This window comes from Anomaloglossus baeobatrachus, chromosome 6, assembly GCF_048569485.1.
Source record: "Anomaloglossus baeobatrachus isolate aAnoBae1 chromosome 6, aAnoBae1.hap1, whole genome shotgun sequence".
Lineage (NCBI taxonomy): Eukaryota > Metazoa > Chordata > Amphibia > Anura > Aromobatidae > Anomaloglossus > Anomaloglossus baeobatrachus.
Genome location: NC_134358.1, coordinates 538796369 through 538814389, shown reverse-complemented (window position 1 = coordinate 538814389; position 18021 = coordinate 538796369). Strand labels below are relative to the sequence as shown.

The window sequence follows — 18021 nt, the reverse complement described above, 5'->3', positions numbered from 1 at the left end:
CCCTGAATCCAGTCACCGACTCCTCTGGTCCCGGACCACTGTCTGCGACCCAACTCTTGTCTTCCTAGCTCCCCGGGAGCTAACACTCCAGCTCCTCTTACTTTGATTGCTCTCATTCGACTGTCTTGGTCCCTCCCACCCGTCTGCCTAACTCCTAGGTGGGTGGCCCTGTTCCAGCTAGACCAACCCACTGGTGTGTCTGACAGGTCATGGTGTGAGGTGTTGGTTGGGGTGTGTGGTGCTGATGGAGGTGACACCGGTTTCTGGGAACCTGGAACCATGGGGGGTAGGTCCTGCACCCTGGGGAAAAAGGATGCAGTTCCCTGTAGCACCCTGATGTACTCAGTACATGGCGTTTCAGCCATCATTTGCAGATACAAGAATGCCGCGGAGACACCATCACATGTTTCTCAACGCTGGCAGGAAATTAGCCAGGTCTTTCACCGGGAAGGAACAACCACGGGAAGGGCAGTCTCCAGTCAAGGAAACCGCCTATACCAAAACATGGCATCCATCCACAGACAGCTGTTTCAGGGTATTTGCCCTTTATCAGTGTGGAGTAGGAAACTGGCTAGTGGGAGCAATGCCTAATAGAAGACTACATAGGTAAGGATGGTTGACCTCGGGGAGATCAACATCCAACACCGCGGAGACACCATCACATGTTTCTTAACGCAGTGACACTAGAACAAGGCCCCCTGGGAAAATATGCAAAACAAGAATGCCCCGGAGACACCATCACATGTTTTTCAACGCTGGCAGGAAACTGGCTGGCAAATACCCCGAAACAGCTGTCTGTGGATGGATACCATGTTTTGGTATAGGCGGTTTCCTTGACTGGAGACTGCCCTTCCCGTGGTTTTCCTTCCCGGTGAAAGACCTGGCTAATTTCCTGCCAGCGTTGAGAAACATGTGATGGTGTCTCCGCGGCATTCTTGTTTTGCATATTTTCCCAGGGGGCCTTGTTCTAGTGTCACTACGTTGAGAAACACATGATGTTGTCTCCGCGGTGTTGGATGTTGATCTCCCCGAGGTCAACCATCCTTGCCTATGTAATCATTTGCAGATACGACTGGTCCCTGAATTGCCACAATTGTTTAAACCTAGCCTTAAGTCGGCGTCACACGAGACGATATATCGGGCGGTCGCACGAGCGATCGTACCCACCCCCGTCGTTTGTGCGTCACGGGCAATTAGTGCGTCACAAACTCCGTGACCCCGCTGACATATCGCCCGATATATCATCTCATGTGACGCCGGCTTTAGGCCGATTTTACATATGTGACATGCACCGTCCGAGTATAGACAAAAATGTCCAGACTGGTCTCAGGTCTCCGGACCCAAACTCAACCTTCTCACAGGCATTTATGAAGCTTTTAATTTTTGGTCAGGAGACCCAGGGCTGGTTCAGACACCGTGGTCCATTCTCAAACTTGAGTAAACTTTTGCACTATTATCCCCAACTTTGAAACTGAGGGGCACAGAAAAAAAAGAAAAACAGTTCCAGAACCAGTGCCAGCTGGATGAGGTACTTTGTATAAAGGGGCTGACTGGCACTTTAATAGTGATGACCTACCATTAGGATAGCCTATAGGTCATCAATGTTTGATCATGGGGGGATCGTGACACCCGGCCTCCCCACCAATCTGCAGTTCCCGATGCTGCCGTCAGGCAGAACTACTCAGTTACAGGGATGCACAGCACAGCCCTATCAATGCAATAGTGGCCATTGCTGGGTATTGCATATTTGTCCCCTATTGATTTCAACAGGGCACAGTCACTATATAAATGAAGGAGCTGTCCTGTGCAGCTCCATAACCCAAGGCTAGTGACAGCATCGAGAACAGCTGATTGGCTGGGGTGCTGGGTGTCGCGCCTCCACCCATCAGACATTGATGCTGTATCCTAAGGATAGGACAGCAATATAAAAGTCTCAGACAACCTCTTTAAAGAGGTATTCTCATCTCCAAGATCCTATCCCAATATGCAGTAGATGTAATAATATTAGCAAATATCTCCAATTAGAAATGTAGTATAGTTCTCCTGATTAGCTATGTCTCTTACCTCATGTGCAGGGCATTGCAGCTTGGGTATCCATGGTTACGACCACTCATAGTGACAGTTATTTGCGTGTGGTTGTAACCATGAATACCTAAGCTACAATGCCCTGCACATGAGGTAAGAGACATGACTAAATCAGGAGAACTATAGTACATTTCTAATTGGAGGTACTTGCTAAAATTATTATTATTATTATTATTATTATTATTATTATTATTATTATTATTATTATAATACCTACTACATATTAGGATAGGATCATGGAGATGGGAATATCCCCAAAAAATCTAGTGAAAGGTCCTCTTTATGTAAAGTATTCAGGGTTATCCAGTTACGGGTGTCACCATCTCCCTTTTTTTTACCGATTGCTTTGAATATTTTCCACAAGAATAAAATAATAGTAATATCATTATTTTTTTACTATAGTGAACTTGGAAGGGATTTCCCACAGGAAATTAATACAATCTTTTAAAGGAGCATAAATAAGGAAATGACTGGAAATCATCCACATGATAGGGAAACACCCCATGCAACCCTCCCAGCTCTGCTATGCCGTCCATCTGTGATTAATTGTATATTACTATCAGAATCAGAGACACATCATCGGAGACTTGTCCTTTACATGCTTTCTACACTGCCTTTTTCTGGCTGCAGGGGGCAGCATTTTGTCAGCTATATTACGGTATCAAGCGTTGTCCCTTCTTCAATCTGGCGAGAGGTGGTAAAATTTCGTCACCATTTCACCCAGCAGAAGGTTTGAAACACCCCAAAGATTAACGACAAGCATCCTCACTACTTAAAAAGGTTTTAACCATTATGGCGACTTTCTTCTAAAAACCCATGGGCAGTGTATGGTATTATACGGCTCATTCCTACTGATGTCAATGACTCTGAGCTGCAGTACAACATACCACCTCCAGAGAGGAGTGGCGCTGTGTTTGGAACAAAGCAGTTATTTTTTTCCCCAATCTTCAACAAATCCTGAAAGGGCTATGTACAGCTTGGCAAGTCATGTTTGATATTGTTCATTTGATTTCTTAATGCAGAGTTAAGAAACTTTCTAAATAGTCTTGCATATTGCTGCTCCAAAATGTCTGTAAGTCCTTTATTTAGCTCAGTGCTTTTGCAAATGTGTTACCAGTCTGCCAAGTAGGATCCTGGTTCTGATAGCTTTCTCTGATCTCTCCTCCCTTTTTTCAAATGAGAAATAACTGACACAGAGGTGTCACGGCCTGTCACGGAGGTGTCACTCCCGGCTGACAATCCAGTGGCATAAAGTTCTAGAAAATTCCAGAGATTGGCAGCACGTGTTGTTATCTGACAGTTCCCTGTTTCTGCAGCAGTGAACTCTAGGATGCTGGGAAAATGTCAGTTTTTCCTCTGTTGCCAGACTCTGACTTCCTTTATAAACTTCACCCTGGGATGGTTTGGGTGCTGTTTATAGTTTGTTCCTTGCTGAGCTCTGAAGGTCTTCTTCTGTTGCTCCAGATTTGTGTGGTTGCTGCAGCTCAGATAAGTGTTTGTATTTTGCTATCTACAAAGGCTTTGGTGATTGCAATTGTGTTTCCCCCGTATTGTTGTCTCCTTGTGTCTTCTTTTAGTGTCAGTGGTGTTGACGTAGAGCTCATACCCTCCATCCTTACTTAGGACCCATTTGCCAGGGTAAGATAGGGCCCCAGGTATTCCAGCTCGGCAACAGGTGCAGAACCTGTATAGGGTCGGTGACGGCAGTGAGGGTTCCCTGCAGGTTGTAGTTAGGGGTCACCACTTCCTCTTTTCCCTAGCTATAAGGCATTCCTTCCCCTTCCTGCGTGTTGTCTTATACGGCTGTTATAGCCTCTCTACCCTGCTGTGACAATAGCAGAAGGAATAGGGGGTGCTGGAGGGGGATTTGTACACAAATATCCACAGAGTGGAGAGGTAAGAAAGTATCCACAGTCTCAGAGAGCAGAGAAAACAGGCTGCGCATGATAAGGAAAGCGCGTGAAGAATTAATTAGCGCAGGATAGAAACTGTGTGATGAACTAGTGAAGGCAGCAACTGTCATGATTTTAGCATGGCCAATGCGTGTATGTTGTCTCCGAAGTTAGGTCTGAGAGGAGGGGTCTGTTCGGTGGTGCCTCGTTCTAGAGGTCGCGCTGCCATATCTTGGTGTTGTTGCCTTTGGGACGCTGCCAGTAATAGTTCTTGCTCTGCAGCGTGCAGCTGGTTCCTGTGAGTTTACTCTGATCAAGTCCCACTACTTAGAACCGTTCTCTCTGACCTCCGTCCCTTCTGCCTGGCCTGACCTCCCTGCCCTCCTGACTCTTGTCCTGTTCTGTATCCTCACCTCCACTCCCTCCTCTGTGTGTACTTGTTCTCCCTGACCTCCGAACCTCCTTCCCGATGTGTCATCCCTGTCCTCCTGACCCTGGTCCTGTTTTATATCCTCACCTCCACTCCATCCTCTGTGTGTACTTGTTCTCTCTGACCTCCGAAACTCTTGCCCGATCTGTCATCCCTGGTCCCGTTCCATGTCCTGACCTCCGCTTCCTCCCCTGTGCTTACTTGTTCTCCCAGCCTCCAACCTCAGTTTTGTTCTTTGACTTTGGCTTGCTTACCCCTCGGTACAGACCTGACATCACGGCATAGACCTTGGCTGATTGACTATCCCTGTGCTTGTTTTAGCGGCCTCTAGTGGGCTTCTGTCTTACTGCATTCAGGAGTTCTTCCTCTACCTGAGTCCCAGTGCCCCCTACTGGTACCTTTACAGCAGCACACTGACCTCAAATCCAGCTTATATTACTGGAAAGGAAAATCCCACAAAAGAAGCTTGGAACAGACTACAAACTGGAGTATTCAGGGCTTCTGAATGAATATGGCAGGCTGAAATTTAGTGGAATTTTATTAACTAAAGGTAACCACTAACATGTGTGACAAATATTTTTTCCATGTCAAGTGTCCATAGCCTTTAAAGATCACACATGAGGAATGCTGACCTAGTAGAGGGTGAGTTTTATGTGGAATAGGCACCAATTATCTCCCTCCGAGCCATCTGCTTCTGCACTTCACTCTTGGCAGGAGACTTTTTCTCGGTGATAATACAGGAAGAGGAAATTACTAAGTAAGGATGACTACACCATTAATGGACCGGGGAGGAAGGATAAAAGTATTGTGGTTGTGGCTATCACTTGTATGGCATTCTGGTTGGAAACTGAAAGCTGAGGAAGTATTCTGCCTGACATTGAGAAGATTTTTTTGGTTGTCAATGTGGGTGTTCAAGGTTATCTTCAATGCCTCCTGGCTAGTAATAGAGGGTTGGGACAGACCTCTGACAGGTCTCTGACTTGGTGGTTTTGGCAGATGATGGGAGTGGGCATTGATGACACTAGATAGGCATTGTACATGAAAAGGTGGGAGCTTTATAGCAGGCAGAAGTGGTAGAGGACACTTTGGGTCCTTTTAAAGAGGACCAACCACCAGGATTTTCATATATAAACTAAAGCCAGTGCTATACTGGCACTATCATGCTGATTCTATACATACCTTTAGTTGTGAGATCAGATGAATAGTTTCTGAAATACAGGCAAGCAAAGTTTGTGAAATGCACTGTTATTTGATTGATAGGTGCAACGGAATATCTAATAGGTGGGTTGAGTTTTGCTAGTTATTCCCGCCCCTGTTTGCTGCCTAACCTTCCTACCCCTGTCTCTGTTATTACAGGGAGAGAAAGGATGGAGGAAAGACAGGGGGAGGGAGGACAAGGGCGGGAATAACTAACAAAGCCTGACCCACCTATTAGATATTCTGCAGCATCTATCAATCAAATAGCAGTACATTTCATAGACTTTACTTGCCTGTATTTCAGATACTATACATTCAATCTCAAGCTAAAGGTATGTATAGAATCAGCATGATAGCGCCAGTATAGCACTGGCTTTAGTTTATATAGGAAAATCTTGGTGGTTGGTCCTCTTTAATACTGGGGCTGGCACCAATGGAGCATCTAGATGGCAAATGTGGAGCTTTGGTTGACGGTATGTAATACAGAATACATGAGTATGGCCTCATTTACACTCTTCCACTCTCCTTTTAAACCTAGCATGTGCAATTGGGGGCATTGGACCCAATGTTCCCAAGTGGTCAGAACGCCAAATTATCTATACTATCCTATGGATACATAGAGTGACATGCAAACGTTTGTGTACCCCTGGTCAAAACTACTGTTGTTGTGAACAGTTAAGCAAATTGAAGATGAAACAATCTCTAAAAAGCATAAAGTTAAAGAATACATTTCCTTTGTATTTAGCAAAAAATATATTTTTTTTCATGTTTTACATTTTAAAAATGGCAAAAAGGAAAATCATCAGATGTGAAAGTATGGACATACTTGCAGATTTGTGTGCTTAGATAACTTTGACCAAGGTTCTCTACCTCAATTAGCCCACTAGGGTTATGGCTTGTTCACTATCATCAGCAGGAAAAGCTAGGTGATGCAAATTTCACATATTTATAAAATCCTAGCCTCCTCTAACCATGTGCCAAAAAACAGCAGCCATGGGTTCTTCTAAGCGCTGCCTAACACTCTGAAAATAAAAATGGTGGAGGCCCACAAAGCAGGAGAAGGCTATAAGGAGATAGCAAACCGTTTTCAAGCGTTTCTTTCATCAGTCCCAAATGTAATTTAGAAATGGCAGTTAACAGGAACAGTGGAGGTCAAAATAAGATTTGGAAGAGCAAGCAAAATGTCTGTGAGAGCTGCTCGTAGAATTGCTAGAGAGTAAAATCAGAATCTCAGCCTGACTGCAAAAGACCTTCAGGAAGATATAGCAGACTCTGGAGTTGTGGTAGATTCTTATACTATTTAGAGGCAGCAGCATAAATATGGCCTTCATGGAAGAGTCATCAGAAGAAAACCTCTCCTGCGTCCTCACTATATAATTCAGTGACAGAAGCATGCAAAAGAATAAGCCTGATGCATTTTGGTTAAAATAGAACTCTTTGGCTACAATTATCAAAAGGTATGTGTGAAGAGAAAAGGGCACAGAATTTCAGGAAAAAAAAATGTCGCCAGCCATTAAGCATGGGGGTGGATCAATCATGCTTTGGTGTTGTGTTGTACTCAATGACACGGGGAACATTTCATGGGTAGATGAAAGAATTGATTCAATGAAATTTCAACAGATTCTTGATGTAAACATAATACCATCTGCAAAAAAAAGCAGAAAAGAGGATGGCTTCTACAAATAGATAATGACTTAAACACCCGTCAAAATACACAATAGATGAACTCAAAAGGCACAAGCTGAAGGTTTTACAATGGCCCTCACAGTCCCCTGATCTGAACATCAATGAAAATATGTGGCTAGACCTCAAAAGATAAGATAAGCCAGTAATCTCACAGAACTTGAAGACATCTCCAAGGAAGAGCAGTGCATGCAAGACAAGCGAGGAATTTCACAGAACTGGAAGACTAGCTAAGAATCTTACAGAACTGGAAGACATCTCCAAGGAGAGCAGAGCATGCAAGATGAGCCAGGAATCTCACAGAACTGGAAGAAGTCTCCAAGGAAAAATGGCTGAAAATCCATCAAATAAGTATTGAAAGAACTTTGGCTGCTACAGAAAGTGTTTACAAGCTGTGATACTTGCCGAAGGGGGTGCTACTAAGTGCTAACGATGAAGGGTGCCCAAACTTTTGTATTGGCCCATTTTCATTTTTTAATTTAAAAATGTAAAAGATATATATATATAATATATATATTGCCTAAAATAAAAAGGAAACGTATCATCTTTAATTTATGCTTCTTAGAGATCATTTCACTTTTAACCTGCTTAACTGTTCACAATAACAGTCATTTTGACCAGTGTTATGAGCCGGTAACCGTGGATGATCATGAAAAATCCCATTAATAAGGAAAAAACAAAACCACAAGAGTAGTTGGAAACTAAGCTGACCGCAATCCCCTATCTATCGGACAACACTAGAAGTAGCAGTGGGATGTTCCTAACATACCTAGACACCTCGTCACTGCTTGAGAAACTTGCTACACCTCAAAAGAAAGAAATGAGGAATCCTAACTTGCCTCAAAGCAGTCCCCAAAGGAATAGCAGGCCCCAACATGCAACAACGGTGATGTAAGAAAACACAATACACAGAAAATATAGATCAGCAAAGGTGAGGCCCGACTTACTAGATAGAACAGGACAGGACAGATAACTGATTGCGGTCAGCAAAAAACCCTACAAAAATACTAATCTCCTGATAGGAAAAAAATACTAAGACCACTGGGTCTTCACCAGCTATATCAGGTACTCTGCAGATATAATGGGAAGAAACAAAATCACAGAACAAAATATTCTAAAGTGCAAATACTCCAAACTTGAACAGGGAATGAGCTCCCTTCTTGCTGGAGGAACTGCCCTGCTCACAAAAGCAAAAAGACATATCCTCACATACAAGAAACCAAACACAGAACCAAATGGAATAAGCAGAAATACTCTTAAGTGCAAATCCAGCAATTAAGCACAAAAACAGAAAAAAACGTATCTGGAGTAGATTCAGGCACCAAACAAATGGGAGAACCAGAAGGGAAAAGTCCCAGCCATCTGCAGAAGCAGGGAGGAAACATTTTATCAGCGGCGGCCGCCAGACACAAAATGCTCTCCTACATAAACTAGGCTGATCTGCAATAGGACTTCCTGGATTCCCAATTAATTCCATCACCTGTCTGAATCACAGATTCAAACTCAGCTTCATTACCATTACTGGCCACCAGAGGGACCTCCACACCAGCACCCACTCGGATGACATTCACAACAGACCAGGGGTGCCCAAACTATTTGCATGCCACTGTAAATGTTGATTGATTGCTCTCAGTGAGAGAAACAAAATTAAAATGTTGTAGTTGTGATACCTTTTAATGGCTAACTAAAATAAAATATGATGTTATAAAGCAAGCTTTCGAGACATCTCAGGTCTCTTCCTCAGGCATGGTATGACAAAATATCTGAAGAAACACAAATATATATACAAAACAGGGCAGAGCGATGCATAGTAAAAGGACATTTAAATAAACAAACACTGAGCTTGGAAAGTGAATCCTTAATTAGCTTTGATTAGTGGTGTGAGTTTTATTGTCCCAATATCCATGTGGGATCAGAGGTCTGGTGAGTCTCTGGAGCTGACCTCTCAGATTTTATAATGAGTCATAAATCCTTCTGAGAGATTAAGTCCTGTGTCCACAGAGTTGTAAATGTAATGTAAACTGTAAATGTTTGGACTCCCCCATGCAGTAGTCTTCTTGACCACCTGTAACATGGCTTGTCGTATGTAATACCAGGACAAGACCGCATTCGGAGTAGCAGCAGGACATTCTCTTTTCACATTGTTCATCTTCCAGCTTCTAAATAACTTTTTCGTTTTCAATGGAAGCATTGTTAGAGCAGCTTCACGCTCATGTTTATATCAAGGATCTGATGATTAATGAAGATTAATTGGTGCGGTTCAACTCCTTCAGCTTGGCCGCTCTTTTGCTCCCCTTAGTTTACACACACGCAGAGAACACAGACTGAGTACTGTTCGGAGATTTCAGACATGACAGAGAAGGTCACAGGGTGTCATTTTCTCTAGTCCATTGGCAGGAAGAGATGTCATTCTCCGGGGTCTGTACATACCAAAGGGGTTAATATCTGAAACCTCCACATAGGTCTAGAATATAATATTCCCCTTGTCTGACAAATCGTCTATATAGCGACTGTAACATCTAGATCCAGTGAGGAAGTAAAACCATGAAAATAAGCAAAAATATTTTTTTTTCTTGAAAGCAATAAATATTATAAACTTGCTTTAGTACCCGGCGTTGCCCAGCATAGTAACTGTCTCTCTGTCTCTCTCCCAGTCTCTGTCTGTCTATTTGTCGGTCTCTGTGTGTCTATCTGTGTCTGTCTCTTTGTGTCTATCTGTGGCTGTCTCTGTGTGTCTGTCTCTCTGTCTCTATTTATGCCTGTCTCTGTCTCTATCCATGTCTGTCTCTGTCTGTCTGTGTCTATCTCTCTATTTCTGTGTCCGTCTGTCTTGTTCCCCGTCTGTCTCGTTCCCCGTCTGTCTCGTTCCCCGTCTGTCTCGTTCCCCGTCTGTCTCGTTCCCCGTCTGTCTCGTTCCCCGTCTGTCTCTTTCCCCGTCTGTCTCTTTCCTCATCTGTCTCTGTCTCTTTCCCCATCTGTCTTTGTCTCTTTCCTTGCCTGTCTCTGTCTCCTTCCATGTCTGTCTCTGTCTGTTTCCTTGTCTGTCTCTGTCTTTATCTGTCTCCCCACCGACATCATATTACCTCACACATAAGCTTCTTATACTAACAATTTCCTTTGTTCCTATAGCAACCAATCACAGCTCCTATTAATGATTTGTAGCTCCCAGCTCCATTGACTTTAATGCAGGCAGGTTTTTTGGAGAGTAACTGTAAAGCGTGGGATTAAATTTTCCCATCAAAACATACTCTATGACGTTATCTGAGTCATATGAGGCGGCTGTGCAAAATGTCGTGATTGTAAATGTGACGGTGCGAATGCCTTTAGCAGACATACACACACATACTCACACACATACACACATACATACACGCACACACACACACACACATACACACACACACACACACACACACACACTCTGCTTTATATATTAGATTCCCATGCGCTCATCTTATCCATTTCTTCCTACTAAAATAAGCATGCATGCTCAACCCATCGGTATTCATGGTTATGGAAGGGTTAATAAAGATGGATGCCGGCTGAACAGCTTTTGGTTTGTATGACTGGATTTCATGTTTATGGTCACATAGTTGGTCCCAAATATTAATGAAACAATTATCATTATAAATAATAATAGACTTCACTTACTGTGACACTGTCATAGCTACAATATGAAAACAAGAAGTGAGGCTCAATGTCAAAGTCTGTAAAGTTGAGGAAGACTCGGTGTCCGGGGTCAACTCTAATCAGCCATGAGCACTCTGTGTTGTCATCGTAGGGTCTTGGGTAGTTTGGAGAATGGATTTCACCATTGGGTGCTTGAAAAACTCCTCCACAACCTGAAAAATAAAATTACTTGTGTCCTGAACACAAGCATCTCTAGTGACAATACTATTTAAAAAAAATCCCAAATTTGGCACTGAATTCATAAAATGGTTGTTGCAAAAGTATGCACAGTAATGATGAGCGAGCCTGCTCGGCAATGCTTAATACTCGTTCGAGCATCAGGGTGCTCGGGTATGTTTCTTACTCGGCCGAGTGTCAGAGGTGCTCGAGTCCCCGGCCTACATGTTTCGCGGCTGTTTTTCAGCCACTAAGCAAGCAGGGATTGCCTGTCAATCAAGGTAATGCCGTAGCCATGATGGCTACTGGCATTACTGTGATTGGCTGTCCACATCGCATCATTGGGTCTTATATGAGAATGATGAATCTCAGCCCACTGAAATCTACCTAAACTGGAGGCAGTTTAGGTAGAGTAGATGTAGGCATATAGGCAGGGTTGTATATTTGCACCCTATAGTGCCTTTCATGGGTCACTAAAGGGTGTTTTTAGCTTCATTTAACCTAATAACTTATTTAATAATAATGTTAATAACTTAACTAATAATTAACATAACTAAATAATTAAAATAAAGTCCCCTCTATTTTTGATAACCAGTACTACTAACTAACTAGTATTACCAACCCAGTAAGTGTAAAGTGATAATCCATGGTGTAGTTGTCGCGGGCGGAGGAGGGGACGCCGCGCTCTCCCACTGCTCGGGTCCGGATGCCGCTGCTGCCGCGGCCTGCTGCTGCTCGGTGGCTCGAGCGATGGGCCGGATCTCTAGCGGCGCTCCTCGCCCGTGAGTGAAAGCGGTTTGGGTGTGGGGATTGTTTATTGTCCGTGACGCCACCCACGGTTGTGGTGATTGAGTGTACACCACCGCTGCTCTGGCTGGGGATCCCGGGAGTGATGGTGTGGAGCAGCCAGTTGTTGTGTTGCCCCTCCGTGGGTAGGGGTTGGTGATCTCGGGGCCCAGTGATGGGGTTGGGATGGTGGACAGGCGGGCTATGGGCCTGTGGAGGTGCAGGGGCGCAGGGGCAGCGCTGTGCCGCACGGCACGGAGGTACTCACTCAGCCAGTCAACACGACACAGTTCTTGGTAAACAAACGGCTGGTTGGACGGGTTCCTCAGACGGTTGCACTGTTGATATCCCCTGCAGGCGACGGTGACGGTCTCTTTCCTGCACCTTTGTGTTGTTGTTTGGTTGCGATGGGTTCCCACCGGTAACCCGCTCCCCAGCTTGGATATGAGCCGGAGGAGCTCCACTCTTGCCCGCAGGCGCTGGCCCTGGGAAACTGGTGCCTTGGCGGTGGCGGTGTCTCCCCTCTACGGTCGGACTGTTGCCTTCAATCGGGACTTAGTTGTTGGGAGACAGTTGTCCCCTTCACTGACGGATTTGGCAAATTATGGCGACTCCTAGCCTTGCCGGGATCCGAAAGGCCCCTGCCCTGGTGCTGACTAATCTTCGTATACCGCTCCGGTACCGCCGGGTCACCACCCGTCCACGGTCCTTTCGGCAACCTCCAATCAGTCTCGCCTGCAGACGGTCACCGCCGTCTGCCAACCTTGCTGTCTCAGTCCGGGGCACACACCCGGACTAACTTCAGGCTTCTTGCTGTCACTACTCCTACTTTCCTCCTTTACCACTTCACTTCACTTCCTTTCACTTTCAACTCTAACACTCATCTGCTTGTTTACTCCTTCACTTCCCTAGCTTAACTGCCTGGTTTTCCCGCCTCCAGAGCTGTGAACTCCTCGGTGGGTGGAGCCAACCGCCTGGCCCACCCCCTGGTGTGGACACCAGCTCCTGGAGGAAGGCAACAAGGATTTTTGTTTGACTTCGGTGTACCTGCAGGGAATGTGGGGTGCGTGTGGTGTTGTGACCTGTGACCCCTGGCTTGCCCAGGGCATCACATTCCCCCTTAGCAAAATGCAGACTGTCCTCGGGCTGCCCGTCCAACACCGGTTTTATTTTCCTTTTGTTTTCTGTAAAAATATGAAAAACGGTAACATATTTACAACTTATGGCATCATCCCACATCGGGAGGTTCAATTCTTAAACGTTGCAAACGGTTTACGGTTACGGTCTCCGCTCTCTCCCACCCAAGTAACCTGGCCCTGATGCTGCCCCTAAAGCCCAGGCAGCACCCCTTGACCCAGTCCAGCACAAGTTACCCGGGCGGGATCTGTCCTTCCCCTCCAGAGGGTAGCCACCAGTTCCTGTGGTGGCTGGGCCCCAGCCGGCTCTACTGCAGGCCCTCCTTTCAACCTGCCTCTCCGGAGGCGGCAACTGCGGAAACGGTAAAGGTAAAACAACTTATTTACATGCCACTTAACGTTTGTGGTTGCCCTGCAAGTTCACGGGCTTGTCCATGGAAAGTTCTCCATGCAACTTTTTAAACGGTCCCCACGGGGACAATGGTGCCGGCAACGGCCGGTTTTCCAAATCACGGTGAATCAGGTGACTGTTCGGTTATCATCTTATCATCATCTTTAAAACTTTTCAAACAAACACAGACACACACTAGTGGTCCCAACGGGGACTACTTTTAGGCGGAGGACCGCCGGCTTAACAGTCCATCCTCAATCGCGGGGCTCTAGTGCCACCTTCACATGGTGCACCGGTGTGGACCCCGATGGTAGCTCGCTGCGGGTGATCTTCCTCCATATTCATGCGGGCATGCACATCCGCTCTACACCCCTCTCTGGCATCGATCTCCCTGCGCAGCTGCTGTTGCCGCCGCTCCCAGCCGGGAGCACTTTCCGTTTGCTCCGGTTTAGCGTGTGCGGGGGACGGGCCCAGCCAGAGTCCCTCCGTGTCGACTACGACCGGCACCTTCAGTAATGAGGGACCCCGCTGTGACATGGCCTGCTCTGCCTCCTAGCAGCTGCATCCCCGCCGTGCCTCCGGTGCATCTTTTGCATCTTTGCTGACGGCTTCAACTTTCGGCTTCTTCCATGGAAGCGGATCAGGGCGGTCACGAGCTTCTGCTGCAGGTCGGTCCGCCGGAGCGGATTGGCAGGGTATCGCTACCGGTGGTGGTGGTAGCGGGCCTAGTGGCCGGGCAGCAGCAGCAAACACGGGTAGCGGGGGAGGTAGCAGGGCGAGCGGGTATGGACCGGGTCCCTCAGCCGCGATGACCGACCCACTAGGGGTACAGGGGCGTGGGTCACTTACCCTCCCTTCCAAGACTCCCTCCACTTCGCGTCTCCGTGTGGCCGCCACCACTTCCGCCATGTCGGCCTCCCACTCCTCCAGGAGGAGCTGCATGCGGACCTGCAGACGGCTGCTTAGCTGGACGGTCCGGACTTCCACCCACGCCGCCGTGCCGGGCGCGGGGACCACGGTGTTGTTGGCCGGACTCAGCATCTTTAGCAGCGGCCTCTTCCAGGAACCAGCAAATGGCCGCAGGGTCCTGGCGTCCCCGCTTCTATAGCCGCACTCACATGCGTCCAGCCGCCATTTCATCCCCCTTAGCTTCTTTCCGGCCCCTCCTCTATCGGGGCGGGGTTTTGGCCTTCGCGCCTCTGCTACTCGAGAAGACACTCGAGCGGGAACTCTTCGCGCCAAAGATGGCGGCTTCGGACACCTTTGGCGGTAACAAGGCGCACCTCTACCAGACGGCAGAGCGGTAAGATCCTGTTCGTGACGCCAAGTTGTCACGGGTGGAGGAGGGGACGCCGCGCTCTCCCACTGCTCGGGTCCGGCTGCCGCTGCTGCCGCGGCCTGCTGCTGCTCGGTGGCTCGAGCGATGGGCCGGATCCCGGGGACTCTAGCGCCGCTCCTCGCCCGTGAGTGAAAGGGGTTTGGGTGTGGGGATTATTGTCCGTGACGCCACCCACGGTTGTGGTGATTGAGTGTACACCACCGCTGCTCTGGCTGGGGATCCCGGGAGTGATGGTGTGGAGCAGCCAGTTATTGTGTTGCCCCTCCGTGGGTAGGGGTTGGTAATCCCGGGGCCCAGTGATGGGGTTGGGATGGTGGACAGGCGGGCTATGGGCCTGTGGAGGTGCAGGGGCGCAGGGGCAGCGCTGTGCCGCACGGCACGGAGGTACTCACTCAGCCAGTCAACACGACACAGTTCTCGGTAAACAAACGGCTGGTTGGACGGGTTCCTCAGACGGTTGCACTGTTGATATCCCCTGCAGGCGACGGTGACGGTCTCTTTCCTGCACCTATGTGTTGTTGTTTGGTTGCGATGGGTTCCCACCGGTAACCCGCTCCCCAGCTTGGATATGAGCCGGAGGAGCTCCACTCTTGCCCGCAGGTGCTGGCCCTGGGAAACTGGTGCCTTGGCGGTGGCGGTGTCTCCCCTCTACGGTCGGACTGTTGCCTTCAATCGGGACTTAGTTGTTGAGAGACAGTCGTCCCCTTCACTGACGGATTTGGCAAATTATGGCGACTCCTAGCCTTGCCGGGATCCGAAAGGCCCCTGCCCTGGTGCTGACTAATCTTCGTATACCGCTCCGGTACTGCCGGGTCACCACCCATCCACGGTCCTTTCGGCAACCTCCAATCAGTCTCGCCTGCAGACGGTCACCGCCGTCTGCCAACCTTGCTGTCTCAGTCCGGGGCACACACCCGGACTAACTTCAGGCTTCTTGCTGTCACTACTCCTACTTTCCTCCTTTACCACTTCACTTCACTTCCTTTCACTTTCAACTCTAACACTCATCTGCTTGTTTACTCCTTCACTTCCCTAGCTTAACTGCCTGGTTTTCCCGCCTCCAGAGCTGTGAACTCCTCGGTGGGTGGAGCCAACCGCCTGGCCCACCCCCTGGTGTGGACACCAGCTCCTGGAGGAAGGCAACAAGGATTTTTGTTTGACTTCGGTGTACCTGCAGGGAATGTGGGGTGCGTGTGGTGTTGTGACCTGTGACCCCTGGCTTGCCCAGGGCGTCACATACTAATCCCACGACATCTCCCAAATCTGTACTCCAACCTATAGAGTTGACTTCTGGTCAGAGCCAGACCAAGAATTTCTCATGTGCGGTGATTTCATTGAGGTCTGGCACTGACCTGGAGTGACCTCTGGAGTCTCATTCTCTGAATAGGTTGTAGTACGGATTCGGGGGACATTGTGGAACTAGTACACCATAGACTATGTCGGATCTTCATGGCTTTCTCTTTAAATAAATTGGTGAACGAGGGATACTGTGAGGAAGTCTTTATTCAAATAAACTATTTTTTTCCTGTTTGTGTGATTTTTTTTTCTCTTCACACTTACTGGGTTAGTAATGGGAGTGTCTGATAGAAAATTATCCATTTCTAACCTATGGGCTTGATGCCAGCTGTCAATTCACAGCTGACATCAACCCCCCAAAATATTACCTCTATTGCCATCGCAAAGAGCCAGAACTGGAGCAACTAATGAATGCGCCCCTTCTGGGGTGGCTGTGGGCTGCTATTTTTAGGCTGGGGAGGGCCAAATAACCATAGGTCTTCCCATCTTGATAATACCAGACCCCTGCTGTCAGTTTTAACTTGGTTGCTTATCAAAAATGGGGGGACTATTTAAGTTTTCATTTCCCAGCATCGACCTGGTGGTCAGAGATGTATCTAGGTATCTTCCCCGAGGTGTTACCATTCCATTTGAGCGCTGTTTTCATCCACTTCAGTGATTTTCCGCCCCCCACCCCCAGACCTCCTGTTAGGGTCTACTGGAAAAATGCTAGCTTTCCCCATAGACTTATATTAGACTCTTACTTGAATCGAGCCCGTCAGAACATTGGACCCGCTCAATTTGAGTAAAGGGCACCAAAGCAGTTTAGTGCTTTTTAACTTTAGTAATCCCTAATATATACCAGTAGTTTGCTTTGAAAAACTATCCTGTGCGTCTGTGTATCAGTGCAGGAAAGGCAAGGTGACAAGTATATTATGGGGGATTTGAGCAGATACATGGAGTCCGGAAAGATGCTTGTGTACAGAGTGATATTATAAGAGAGAACATTATGTTTTAAACATATAATTTATAAAGGTATAAAAAAATCAGCTCCATGTACCTCCGGGCACCTCCCGCCAAGAAGCATTAAAGCCTTTTCCGCTCATGTGGATATCAGTCTTGAAGCGAACGGTAACGGCATTCCCAGTGCTGGAGACCTGCAGAGGGTTCCCCGGCGCTCTAGATGTACACAGCTGAGCCAGCCTCGGGGAGGACAGCTCAGGACCCCCATAAATCTGCAATACACAAAATTACACATACAAATCTGTGAACTATGAAAATATGATTGCACCACTAGCAAGGAAAAGATATAAACATAGTAATATGTTGACTTCCGGCACTTAAAAAAGACATGTCACTTGCCATAAATAGTATTTTTTTGACCTGGTGTAAATGCTGTTCTCCTGAATCCGGCGATGTTTTTATTTTATTCCTGCGCCTTTCTGTTCCTGACATATGGCCCCTTCTTTCCTGAATATAAATCCAGACTTTGTAGCCAAGTGGGCGTGGCACTCAACTCTATTCGTATTGTTCTGATGATGCCCTACAACTTTGTAATTCACTTTTTTTCTCTCTCTCGTTCCGTTTTCGAGATAAAAATGCTAACTCCGTTGTTTTCCACCAGGTGGCGCTATAGGTGGTTTCATTGCGTAGCACATGGCTACTTTACTATACCTAGACACCACTTCTATGCCTATAGCTGCCGCCATTCTCAAGTTAATGGCGGTGGACAGGATATGGGTGGACACACTGTATATCTTCTTCACTCTAGCACACATTATTAATTTCTATTTAACGTCAACATATTCTGAAGCACTGTACAGAAAAAGGTTGTCACGCAGCTCAGTCCCTGATTTCTCAGTCATACACACATTAGGGCCCCAGTTCTCTGCATAGCCAGATGGAGAAGGGGACTTTGTCCATTAGAAAATAAATAAAAGGGACACAGAATTGCACCAGTC

General features: G+C 47.1%; 1 protein-coding gene across 2 annotated transcripts in view; it reads right to left on the bottom strand.

Annotated features, from left to right (window-relative positions):
* The window catches only part of CUBN (cubilin), a 299203-nt gene that overhangs the window by 90243 nt on the left and 190939 nt on the right, over positions 1 to 18021 (bottom strand). For both annotated transcript variants that reach the window (XM_075315595.1, XM_075315596.1), the window contains exons 30-31: positions 17121 to 17295; positions 10939 to 11129 (exon numbers count right to left, since the gene is read on the bottom strand). In XM_075315595.1, coding sequence (XP_075171710.1) covers positions 10939 to 11129; positions 17121 to 17295 — 366 coding nt within the window. The remainder of the gene's footprint in view (positions 1 to 10938; positions 11130 to 17120; positions 17296 to 18021) is intronic.